At 44.6% G+C, this 13,009-nt stretch overlaps 4 protein-coding genes across 4 annotated transcripts in view; 2 read left to right on the top strand and 2 right to left on the bottom strand.

Annotated features, from left to right (window-relative positions):
* The first annotated feature begins 609 nt into the window (after positions 1 to 609).
* Positions 610 to 6,176, top strand: LOC134185453 (mucin-2-like). The gene is made up of 5 exons (XM_062653238.1): positions 610 to 784; positions 2,401 to 3,866; positions 3,931 to 4,028; positions 5,452 to 5,805; positions 5,866 to 6,176. Exons 1-5 carry the CDS (start codon positions 715 to 717, stop codon positions 6,038 to 6,040), a joined length of 2,163 nt encoding a protein of 720 aa, XP_062509222.1. The 5' UTR covers positions 610 to 714; the 3' UTR covers positions 6,041 to 6,176.
* Positions 6,039 to 8,197, bottom strand: LOC134185456 (PAT complex subunit Asterix-like). The gene is made up of 3 exons (XM_062653242.1): positions 7,991 to 8,197; positions 6,312 to 6,409; positions 6,039 to 6,248 (listed from the first exon to the last, which is right to left on the bottom strand). The coding sequence occupies exons 1-3, from the start codon at positions 8,135 to 8,137 to the stop codon at positions 6,182 to 6,184; spliced, it is 312 nt and encodes a 103-aa protein (XP_062509226.1). The 5' UTR covers positions 8,138 to 8,197; the 3' UTR covers positions 6,039 to 6,181.
* Positions 8,198 to 8,256: 59 nt separating this feature from the next.
* On the top strand, positions 8,257 to 12,233 carry LOC134185455 (DNA-directed RNA polymerases I, II, and III subunit RPABC1). The gene is made up of 9 exons (XM_062653240.1): positions 8,257 to 8,345; positions 8,409 to 8,497; positions 9,439 to 9,500; positions 9,566 to 9,623; positions 10,420 to 10,501; positions 10,978 to 11,058; positions 11,120 to 11,178; positions 11,239 to 11,317; positions 12,103 to 12,233. Exons 1-9 carry the CDS (start codon positions 8,289 to 8,291, stop codon positions 12,166 to 12,168), a joined length of 633 nt encoding a protein of 210 aa, XP_062509224.1. The 5' UTR covers positions 8,257 to 8,288; the 3' UTR covers positions 12,169 to 12,233.
* Positions 12,095 to 13,009, bottom strand: part of LOC134185454 (glutathione S-transferase-like) — a 3,089-nt gene continuing 2,174 nt past the window's right edge. Inside the window, exon 4 of the mRNA XM_062653239.1 lies at positions 12,095 to 12,641. Within this exon, the coding sequence (XP_062509223.1) occupies positions 12,241 to 12,641 (401 nt within the window). The 3' untranslated portion in view covers positions 12,095 to 12,240. The remainder of the gene's footprint in view (positions 12,642 to 13,009) is intronic.

Genomic DNA, 13,009 nt, shown 5'->3' with positions numbered 1-13,009 from the left:
GATACACATACTTCCAAGGAGGAGATTTAATCTTTTTTAGTAGTATCTGTAGTCATACATACCGGATTGCAAGCGCATATGCTATTCTTTTTTGTCTGGGAGGGGAGACACGTGAGGTAGGCAGACACGTGAGGTAGGCATTAGTTATTCCAAGAGGAATCCAAGACATGTATATATAGGTCGTGATTTCTGAGGGAAGAGGGGGTTAAATAGTGAGGTCATCGTATCCCGCCCACTGTAGGTGTTGGCGTCAAGTGGCTCGAGCCTGACTCAGTCAGCGAAGCAAAATACGTGCTATTGAATGATGGCATTTACGCGTACAATCCTTGCCATCATTATGTAGTTTTAATTATTGAAATTAATTTATGTGTGACTGTGCCACTGTAATGCAAACCACCTCTCTCGCGATAGTCTTGTCTGGTGCCCGTATGACAATTCCAGGCGCGAGACTGGAATTGTTATACGGGCACCGGACAAGACTAGCGCAGGCTGGGGCAGTACCGCAAACAACACGCATGCGCAGTTAGTTAATTAATGAAATACAAAGGGGCGTATCCCGAGATACAACGCTAACGGCTCGGCACAGCCTACACAGCTGGCCCAATTTGTTTGGTGTTGCCACGGGGTTTACCAAGAGGCGTGACCATCACTGCAGCAATTCCCAGCGACCATCGACTCGCTCTCCTGCACTAGACCAAACAGACACACGACCAGATGGGCGTCTCACGCCCCGTCCTACTACTTACTCTCTTCCTATGCAGCTGGAAGCAAGTCTACAATCAAGGTCAGCAAAGCATGTATTGCATGCGCGTTAATTCGGACATTAATGACGCATGGCGCAGCACGAAAGCCGCAAGTGTACGCTCGCGCTTTCAAACAATTAAGGGCGTTTGTCCTCCGACATTCGCATTTTCCTGTTGAATCCGCAGAGTCACGCCTTGAATGTTTACACTATAGCAGATGCAAGCAGTTGCGACCTGAACACATGCATGCTAGTAGTCGCATTTTTTCTTACCGCGTGCAATGCATCATTTGTTGACCAGTTTGGGGTGTGGCGTACGGTGCATGTAGCGCGTGACGTTAGCACGAAATTCGACCTTTCGATTGGCGTTCAGCCTTGCCGCTGCTCGGCCATTCCGTATAGTGTGTTCATTACGTTAACAGCGCGCTAACTAACGCTTCGTTTACAATGTCTAAGATAGTAGCTGATTTGGTGTGTAGGTTTTCGTGTACTGGTTTGGTTGATGGTCTTGTATTCGAGGGACTCTCTTAGTTGTTGCTGTTTTTTATCTCGTCGTTTCCCTATTTTGTAACGTGTTCATTCTGAGGTTACTCTGCCATGTATCTGTAAGTCGAGTGGTGTATGTCTATGCGTGGGTTTCGCTTTCGCGTCCGGTGGGCACTTGCTCTGCACTGTTCCTAGAGAAATTCCCGCGTTATGTTACCGCTTTCTGCAGCAGCTCCGCAGTATGTCATAGCACAAGACTTGGGTGTAAGGCGAATAGAGGGTTTCTTAAGTAAAGAGGGGACAGTTGGTATGTAGAGATATATTTAGAAAATGACCTTAGATCATGAGACAGAGGTGTCGCCAGGCAAAGACTGAAGGCCACACTGCCAGTTGACATCAATCAATGTAAACCGACTTGTAAAAATGAGCTATATCAGCGAGTGTTTGCATGGGACTGCTTGCCCATTGCATGATGCCTTTTGTGTACGTAGGCTCGTACAGATTTGGAACCACTGGCCAGTTCTAGAGCTGAAGGACAAGTTGTACGTAGACCTGGACGACTGGTTCTAGAACTGGATGGCAAGTTCCGGAACTGTTCCGTTTGGTACCAGTGCGCAAAACTTGGGGGAGGGACGTTTTGTCATGCTTGGTACAGCTGCTACAGCTTTCAAAACGTATGTGGACAAAACCTTTCCAAATGATGGCGCAAGAACCTGTTCCAGAGAAATAGAAGGGGATTGGGCAGATGATCATTTCCCACAAAATTTGAGCATCCTGCCAAAGAAGGTCACCACCAACAAATCTACGTGCATAACAGTGGTCTTTGCTCTCCTGTTTCCTAGCAACAGAAATTCTAATAATGATCCAAGGGAAGGGACCAAACACTGGCAGTGTATAGGGTGTCCATCAAAGTGACAACCAATAATATAATGCAAAGCTGTGCCTCCATCTTCCAATGCACCACTGCCTCTGACTTTTGCAGCTAACCAGAGGCGAAAAGAGCATGAGAAGGAGATGGTTATAAACTACTGCATTAGCAAGGTTGTCATGCAAGAAGTCTCAAAGCTAAATTGCAGTACACTACCACACCACTCAACACACAACACACCAATACACTGCCAGTGTAGTTGATGTGCTACCTGTGTGTTACTCATATTTGTGTTCCCTTTCAGATCTCCAGGACCTAGTAACTCTGGCCGATCTCCAGCGCTGCAACATATCCGAGACCGGATTGTTCTTCAATAATCAAAACACGACGTCAGTTGCACTGAGTAGCAGCGCATCTGTGATGGGATCAGGATCTTCAGGTAGTGGGATGATGCCAAACATTTCGTGTGATGAGATAGAGGAGTACATAAGAAATAACACGAGACCACAAGTTTATACATCTCAAACAACTCAGTTCATACTGACTCCTACTTCGAGCAATATTCCAGACCTCTTCAGCACGTCAATGTATCTACTTTCGGTGACTGCATTTGTACAAGAAACAGCATCAGTAACGATAATGACAAAAATACTGCAACTTGATACGCCTTCGTTTGACACGTTGTTCTACACACCTCGCACATTGACATCAACCATGTCGTCCAGCTATTCACAACCTTCAATGTCTACACCGGTCACTGTTATGCCCTCATATGACCTCTTTTCCACCCCTCACACACTAGTATCAACTGTGTTCCCAACTCAAACAGCTCCAGCACCACCTTCGATGTCTACACCGGTCACTGTTATGCCCTCATATGGCCTCTTTTTTTCCACCCCTCAGACACTTGTATCAACTGTGTTCCCCACTCAAACAGCACCAGCACCACCTTCGATGTCTACACTGGTCACTGTTATGGCCTCATATGACCTCTTTTTTTCCACCCCTCACACACTTGTATCAACTGTGTTCCCCACTCAAACAGCACCAGCACCACCTTCGATGTCTACACCGGTCACTGTTATGCCCTCATATGACCTCTTTTTTTCAACCCCTCACACACTTGTATCAACTGTGTTCCCCACTCAAACAGCACCAGCACCACCTTCGATGTCTACACCGGTCACTGTTATGCCCTCATATGACCTCCTTTTTTCCACCCCTCACACACTTGTGTCAACTGTGTTCCCCACTCAAACAGCACCAGCTCAAATTGCACCCAATCAGACTGAGACTACTCAGATTGTACCCACTCAGGCTGGACCCAAACTGGCTGCACCCACTCAGACTGGACCCAATCAGACTGCACCCACTCAGACTGGAGCCACTCTGACTGCACCAGTGATTACGTTTTCACATTCTCCATTGCCTACACCAATTCGACCAGTAGCTCCGTCACAGTCCATCCAGCCACCACCGTTGCCTACGGTTCTTGCAACACAGTTGTCACCGACACTGTCACACTCTCTATTGCCATCCCAATCCATCCAACTGTCACAGTCACCTTCAAGTTTTGCAACACAGTTGTCACCAATACTGCCACATTCTCTAGTGCCATTTCAATCCATCCAGCTGTCACCATCACCTTCGGTTATTGCAACACAGATGTCGCCAACATCGCCCATCAATGTTGCACCAGAAACTCCAGAACCGGGTGAAGTTGAGCAAAATCAGGCTGCAGTGATAGTGCAAGGACTAACAAATGAAGAGGCAAGCAATTGTCAACAGACCAAAATGCCAGGTTTTAAGACATTGAAGTAATGTTGTTGTTTAGTGGAAAAAGATTGAAGAGAAATTCACGGAGACCGTTGCCGAATTGGCAACCGAGCTGTGCACTACAACACCAGAAAGCTGTGGCTTGAAGTCATTGCCGTACGTACACAATGGCAAATACGTAATTATGTGTTTCTCTCGCTTCTAATGACTAATCTTTCATCCCACCTTTCTTGATTAAATATGCAAGCATGCACACACACACACACACACACACACACACACACACACACACACACACACACACACACACACACAATAAAACTTTAACGGACACAATTTATTTCCTGTATAATTTCTATGAAGTAGCCTCAGGTTAATTAACAAGCAAAGATTATTATTATCATTTGATTTGCGTAGTACAGCCCCTTTCTTGTTTACATTAGTGAATGCTCAACTCTGCACTGTGACAATAGCAGTGTTCTCACCAGTACCGTCAGTACTGTCAAAATGAAGGTTGGGAGAGGGAAGGGACGTTTGGAGTGGGGAATACAGCATTTATTGACGGTTGGGACAGAATTGGAAAGCCTTACCAAACATAGTGTGGGATCACGAATCTAAAAATATTAGTGGTCTTGATGGTCCCAAAGTTGCTACAGAACAATACATATTCTCGTGTCATCTGGTAATCCTAGGGAGTGCATGGTCTCCTTGTTGGTGTTTGAGGTGAATTCCTGTTGACCTTTCACACAAGAAGTGCTATGAGTGAGTGTGGTTGCAGCAGGTGTTCTACTAATTACTGTGTATCTTCAATCTCATGTTTTGTACTGTACATCTTTGCTCTTTTAGGTCAGCTCATAATTCCGGTTTTAAGTCAACTGGTCATTGTAATAATCTACTGTATTATCTGACTGTCTGTCTGTTACGTTGCATTTGATTCTAATACAGCTAGAGAACAGATAAAGTAATTTTATGATGTCATTACCAAATATGTTAACATCAAACATTTGATGATGTCATTATATTTAATGAAGTCATATTGACGGTTGGCAAAAATCCTGGCTAGAACACTGAATCATACACTCAGTTGGTCTTCATTCTATGTGGCAGATTTCTACTTCTTTCTGTACTTGTTGTTTGGTGATTCTGTAACTGCATATCTATCCACTTCATCCACTCACCTGTCTGTCTGTCCATCTGTCGATCTCTGTCAATTCGTCTGTCAAATTTCCATATATTTTTATACGTCAAGGTTAATACAAGTGAAACTAGAGTAACAGCTGTCTGTCTGCCTGTCTGTGGGAAGTTAGACAAAGTAGCTACTCTGCAAAATCTGACACCAAGATGGAATATTTGTCATGTTCAGCCACATAGGCCTTCTTCACGTATACAACTGCGGTGGAAGACGTGACTGTTGGTGCTTTACACCACTGTACCCCTCTTAGGCTCTATGTCTGTCTGGCTGTCTGTTTCATATATTTTCAAAAATGAATGCTATTACAACCAAAACTATTCAAAATGTCTGTCTGTCTGTCTGTTTGCATCACCAAGCATTTAGCAATTACTATTTTGTCTCATGCAGGGCTGACTTTAAATTCACATCACAAAATGTCATCATTGAGACAGAGGCTGGCTCCAGTGGTGACTTCATCATTAAACTTGCTCTTCATATTCCTGAGGGCACACCGCTATCAGATAATTCACTTACAGCAGGCGTCATCGAGGCATCAAACCTTCTCTCTCTGCTCAGCCAAAAGGAATCAGAACTTCAACTAGCACAAGTACTTGGGCAGCGAGAATTTACAGTCTCAGAGCCACCAACTACAGAAACAACAACTGGAGGCGACAGCGGTAGTCTTCCAATTGGTCCAGTAGCTGGAGGGGCAGGTGGTGGCATAATCATTCTGATATTGATAATAATCCTTATCTATTTTAAGTCAGTCCCATTCTATTTGTTGTTTTGAATTTCTCTATATGTCATCATATCGTCTTGTAGGTGTAGGAACAAGAAAAAGAAAACGGGCTCATTCACACCCACAAGAAGACTGAGCACCAGAGTGGCTCCACGACCGAGTGAGCTAGACATGGAGGATGGTATCGCTTTAACTCACAGTCGGCTAGTCAAAGTACACGACATTGAGTCTCAAGCATGGGCATTATCCACAACGTGAAGGTTGCGTTATGATCCATGGCATTGCCAAGTAGTGTAACTAATACAAGTCAAAGTAGTTCACAAATCATAAAACTGTATATCTACATTACTCAACTGTAAATCATATAATATTACAGAAATGTGTGTGAACATGACCGAGCTACCATGGCATCTGCATTGGTCCTGGATTTTGTAAGTATGACATGATGACAGCCGACGCCGCCAGCCTACACAAACAAATTGATACAATCAAGGTTTTTGCTGGTACTTGAATAAAAAGATTTGTGTACATGAAACTGCTGAAAAGCTGTTTTGCATCGTCCATGCCCCTAGAATTTGCATAGCTGATGAAAGAGCAGTAGACAGCTGCCCAAGCGGCCCACTTCATCTGAATTCATGATGTTTGCAATTAACAGCCTCAAAACATACCACACACACACACACACACACACACACACACACACACACACACACACACACACACACACACAAACACCACACACGTGCGCACACACACACACACACACACACACACACACACACACACACACCTAAAAATCCTAAATGTCAGGAGCTGTCTCTCAGAGGTCATGCCCCCAGCTGTTAAGCTGGGCTGTGTTCATCTTTTTACTGGAATTTTTTCGTTCGAATGGGACTGGGAAGAATCTTTCGTCCCAATGGGATTTTGATGTTTTCGTCTTCAGCTGAGACGTTGAACTTCTGAATGGAATAGATACACATTTCACTCACTTTTACACAATCTGCAAAGTCTATAATCATTTTCACAAATGACTACGATTTTCTTTGCACTAATCTGGGTGTCCCACGTTTCCGCTCAATCGCGGAAAACCCAAGACGAATTCACCTTGGCAAAATTTCGACGTTAGGCGTCATCTACTAAGCTAAAAATTGTCTGAAACAACCTAAAGAGCTTTGGGAGTCAGAAAAGCAAATCAAAGTTTGTCAGCCGTGTCAACCAGACCGTACTCGCGCATATCGACAGGTAGATTCGACGATTTCATGTTTACGTCTTACGTCTGTTGATGCCGAAATTACAATGACACTACCTTTTACAATGGAAGCAAGTGATTCCCTACTTTGAAACAGCTCTGGATCAATCGTAAATGTCGAAATCCCATTTAGACGAATTCGTTCGAACGGGATTTTGGTACCTAGCGTGATCTTTTGCGTGGAAAACACGACAAACCTTACACACTAAACGTATCAAATCACGACATTGCTGTCAGGATGGCTATTGAAGCTTGTGGACATGAGGGAAAATCACAACGAGGTTGTCTATCCTTGTCAACCAGACCGTACTTGCGCCTTTCACAACTCATTCTCTGTTTCATGTTCGCGTCTTACATCTGAAAATGCAATGGAAATGGTTTTCGTAATTGTAAAGTTATTTTGTGCTTTCAAAAACTTCTGGATCAGTTGCAAATGTCAAAATCCCATTCTGAAAAAGTGATCATCCACTTGGTGCCTTGGACAGAGGCATTCATGTGCACTAACTTGGGCGCAGCTCTGGGACTGGACCGCAAGTCCACGTTGTCCACGTCTGCTGCAGGATGTCATTTTACCAAGCCAGCCATCTTTCCATTCCCATGCAGTCAAAGACCAAGTACTTATTTATACTTCTGAATCAAAGGATGCAATTGTGTGTGAGTTCCTCGTTCATCACAGAATGGAACCTGCGATCTGAAGGTCCTGCATGTTTCCATACACCAAATGCAACTTTTAACAGTTGAGCTATGCACAAAATGCACACACACACACACACACACACACACACACACACACACACACACACACACACACTTACTGACAAACACATAAACCTACAAAAACCCAATGGACTTACAGACACATGCGATGCACACAAACAGTCAAAAGAAAGTCAACCAGAAAGCAGACAACTTGACTTCAAAACACTAGAAATCACGACCATTATAGCCCACGTCCTCACTTTCATCATGAGACCACAGATACTGAACAGCATGGCCAGCAAATTCATGTACTCCGGTATGGGGTCCTCCCCGGCCGCCTTCTCTTTAGGAGGCTTATATCGAGTTACTTTATCAGCACGACGAGGATCTTGCCCACTGAGAACCATCTCCTACAGAAATCAAGCAACAAACGAATGACCGAAACACCTCGATTACCAGACCGTGTAGATGCGCCAACGCAACGTCATTGCTTGTTAATATAAACAATTTCATGACGTCATTTCTCGGTTAATATCTATTCGAATTAGGTTTGTCATCATGGACGATGAAGCCGAGACGTACAAGTTCTGGAGGATCAGGAAGACTGTGATGCAGGTGGTATGCCAGATTGGTTATGTTGTGGTTGGGATTTGACGTTTGGCGTCTTGGTTTGGTCAGTTATGTCACGACCGAGGATATTTGGTCACTCAGGATGAGTTGGATCAGACTCTTGATCAGTTCAAGGGTCAATTCGGTGACAGACCGAGGTGTGGTGTTGTGGCAGGAGAAGATATGAGATGAACGGAAGAGTGGAAGTTGTCAGACAGACGGATGGACAGACAGAGTGACAGACATCTTTAGTAATGTTTGCTGTTAGGGAATAAATGTGATTGACAGACAGACAGACAGACAGACAGACAGACAGACAGACAGTAGATGGACATTTAGCTTAGCAGTTTTATCTATGGTGTTCTTGTAAAATTTTGCTTTTTGTGTTCAATAGTGAAATAAGACAGACAGACCAGACAGACAGACAGACAGACAGACAGAGGCACACAGACAGACAGACAGACAGAGGCACACAGACAGACAGACAGACAGAGGCACACAGACAGACAGAGAGACAGACAGGCAGACAGACAGACAAATAGACATACATACATACAGACAGACAGACAGAAGCTGTGAATGCTTGTACACTCAAACTCCTCTTATCCAGGCAGTTTGGGACCGGGCACTATCTATAACTTGGAATTGTCCGGTACTTGGAACACTCCAATGTTCTCAAAGCAAACGTTATCTATTGTACTCTTTGTCTTACCCTTTTTGATCCATATTTCTAAGTATGCACTGCGAAATGTTATACATAGACTACACGTTCACGCTACCTATGTCACTGGAAACAGTCACTATAACTAAATTTGGGAGAAAAAGTAGTGATCAATGTTTGCCAGAGTGACTCCCTCTATAGGTCACGTGACCCATGCTAGAAACACGTGACAGGATTAGGTGTCCGGTAGACGGACATTCCCGGATAAAGGGAGTTTGTGTACTTGTAGAGCTGCTCAGTCTGTAATCATGAGGTTGCAAATTTGTTAAATCACTGAGACATACGACAGCAAAAAAATCAGTTGACATGCACACTGAAAATGTGGATGTTATTGTTGTTGTCTCTGCGGGATGTTTATCTCGTTTGGTGATGTCACAGTGAGAGAAGACCGGCCAGAAACGATTTGTCTATTCTTGTAGCTCATAATGATGACCCAACAGGTGTGGTAGTGTTGTAATTTATTAGTTGGTGTTTTGAGTAATTGGTTGTGTATTGTACGTTGCAGATCAGATGTTTGTTTTCTTTCCTGAAGAGCCAAAAGTTGGAATAAAGACAATTAAACAGTGAGATATCAACCATTTGGGAACTACAGGCGGGTGCACAGACAGACAGACGGATAGATGGACAGACAGACAGAGACAGACGGATAGATGGACAGACAGACAGAGACAGACGGATAGATGGACAGACAGACAGACAGCAAGGGAGGAGTGAAAGAGGAAGAAATATGCTAAGCTAGCCCTGTCCGGTGCAGGTACTACTAGCCCAACACTCACCCCGTTAGTCTTTGAACATTTTGGGAGATGGGGGCAAGAAGCAGAAAGATATTTGAATACTCATGCGTCCTGGGACTGTGAAGGGAAGAAAAACCATTCTGCTTTTGTCTGCTACTGGAGGAAACGTATAGCTATAATTGTGCAGAAAGCTAATGCTGGAGTAATACTAGAAAAGTAATACTAGAAAAATTGAAGAGGATAACAGGAGGTCGGGGAGATGGGGTCATGGGTGAAGATTTGGATGTACAATGTAGCGTGCACTAGTTAGTTAATTACATACAGTTTAGTTGTAGTTTATGGTAGTTAATTAAGACTCTTTGCATTTGATGTAAATGGCATAGGTGGTTTAGCCTTTTAAAGTTTGAGACAGAGACAAGGATTAGTGTATATTTAGTGTTGTAAATTATTGTGCTTAAAATGTATTGAACTAAATGAAGACAGACAGACAGACAGACGTACTTTGCCTGAGGGGTAGTGGGACATTTGGGGGAACTTGTAACTAGTACATTTACTCTTGCCTGTAGTGGATCGTTTATAACAAGAACAATAACTGCTATGATACGTAATACTCTGTGTTGTGCAGATACTGCCAGCGCATGCAGGAAGAGAACATATCACGAGCAATAATCATAGTTCAGCAGGGAATGAGCCCGTCAGCTAAACAGGTACACATGGCATCGAAGTATGATATTATATTGCGTTGCTATTATTTTGTGTGTGTGTGTGTGTGTGTGTGTGTGTGTGTGTGTGTGTGTGTGTGTGTGTGCGTGCATGCGTCTCTCTCTCTCTCCCTCCCTCGTCTGACCCCTACCTCTCTCTCTCTCTATCCCCTCCCGTCTCTCTCTCCCTCCTGTATCCCCTCCCCGTCTCTCTCTCCCTCCTGTATCCCCTCCCCGTCTCTCTCTCCCTCCTGTATCCCCTCCCCGTCTCTCTCTCCCTCCTGTATCCCCTCCCCGTCTTTCTCTCTCTCTCTCCCTCTCTCTCCCTCCCTCCCTCTCCCTCCCTCTCCCTCTCTCTCTCTCTCTCTCTCTCTCTCTCTCTCTCTCTCCCTCCCTCCCCATCCCTCTCTCTCGCGCGCCCACGGTGTGTGTACATAATAATTATTATTGCCTTGTTCCACTATTGATTCTTCTGTTGCTAGGCACTAGTAGACATGGCACCCAAATACATGCTCGAATATTTCCTCGAAACAGAGCTGTTGATCAACATCACAGAACACGAGGCAAGACCACTAGAGAACTCAACAGTTGTATGTTAAATGTATTATCTGTTTCACTGTATAGCTTGTGCCTCAACATGTGCTCATGACGGAGGATGAAAAACAAGAACTTTTGGCGAGATAGTATGTGGCTCGTGTGAGTGTGTGGTGTGATAGGAGATGTGATGTTGTGGCTGTGTACAGCAAGCTGAAGGAGCACCAGCTGCCTCGCATACAACAGAATGATCCCGTAGCGAGATACTTTGGATTGAAACGTGGACAGGTAGAGTTGTAATGTATCGAGGCTGAATGGGATACTCAAATGGATAAACAACAGAGACAGACATACAGACAAACGGACAGATGGACAGACAGACAAACAGACAGACAGACAACAGACAAGACAACAGACAGAAAGATAGACTGACAACAGACAGAAAGATAGACAGACAACAGACAGATAGACAGCAGACAGACAGACAGACAATAGACAAGACAACAGACAGATAGACAGACACACAACAGACAGACAGACAGACAGACACACAACAGACAGACAGACAGACAGACAGACAACAGACAGAAAGATAGACAGACAACAGACAGACAGACAACAGACAAGACAACAGACAGAAAGATACACTGACAACAGACAGAAAGATAGACAGACAGACAACAGACAGAAAGATAGACAGACAACAGACAGACAGACAATTAGACAGACAGACAGACAGATGACAGACAGACAACAGACAGAAAGATAGACAGTCAGACAGACAAACACACAGAAAGACAGACTGACAACAGACAGACAGACAGACAGAAAGATAGCCAGACAGACAACAGACAGACAGATAGACAGACACACAGAAAGACAGACAGACAGACAGACACACAGATAGACAGACAGACAGACACACAGAAAGACAAACAGACAGAAAGACAGACCGACGATAGACAGACAGACAACAGACAGAAAGATAGACAAAACAACAGACAGACAGACAGACAGACATACACCATTCGCAATCTCACACAACCTAATCAAGACACCGTTCTGTTCTCCAGGTCGTCAAAATCATTCGTTCGAGCGAAACAGCCGGCAGATACATTACCTACAGACTCGTAGTCTAGCACACTTTCAACAACAAACATAGCAAAGTGTATAACAAACCAGACATTCAAACAGCAAACGTGACCACCACCCTACTCCTTGCTCTTGAGCTTCTCCGAGTACGGAATCGTGTAGGGTAGGCGTCTGTCGCTATGAAGGTAGGCAGCAATGTTTGGACGTCGGGAGAATCCAGAGTGAAACGCACGGAGTCTCGGAAAGTCGGCCAGGATGTTCACTTTTTCTAGTCCGTCCATTTGAGAGAGAGCGACGTGGTCGTCTAGTAGATCGAATATGAGGATGTCGATCCATGTGATGTGGTCGCCTACGAAGTATGCGTGTGAGTTGTCGTTTGGTTTGTTGTCTGCCGATGGTGCGAGTTTCTCGAAGTATCCCATCCATTGCTTGGCCTTTCCGGTTGTTAGATATTCGAGGCGTTTCTCTGGGGTGAAGTCGGGGTCGTAGACGAGAGTGCTGCGCTGCTTGCGGAAGTCCTCTACAGACATGTTCATGTTATTTACGTATGTACTAAGCTGCCTTTCTGTATGTCTGTCACTGTGTGTGTCCACAGTGTGTGTGTGTGTGTGTGTGTGTGTGTGTGTGTGTGTGTGTGTGTGTGTGTGTGTGTGCTTGTGTGGAATAGCTCAGTTGGTTAGAGAGTCATCTTATGGAGTGATTACATCCGGGACCTAGCAGGGTTGCAGGTTCAAGTCACAGTGATGGCGAGCTATGGCATCCTTTCCTTGTGCAAGAAAACTCATACACAATTGCCTCTCTCGACTCAGAAGTATAAATGAGTACCTGGTCATTGACTGGGATGGCAAAGGCCCCCGACTGCGACAAAGTCCATCAGCCACTGGGATC

The sequence above is a fragment of the Corticium candelabrum genome, chromosome 10, assembly GCF_963422355.1.
Source record: "Corticium candelabrum chromosome 10, ooCorCand1.1, whole genome shotgun sequence".
Taxonomy (NCBI): domain Eukaryota; kingdom Metazoa; phylum Porifera; class Homoscleromorpha; order Homosclerophorida; family Plakinidae; genus Corticium; species Corticium candelabrum.
Note: the sequence above shows the minus strand (reverse complement) of the source record. Positions and strands in the feature narration are given on the sequence as shown.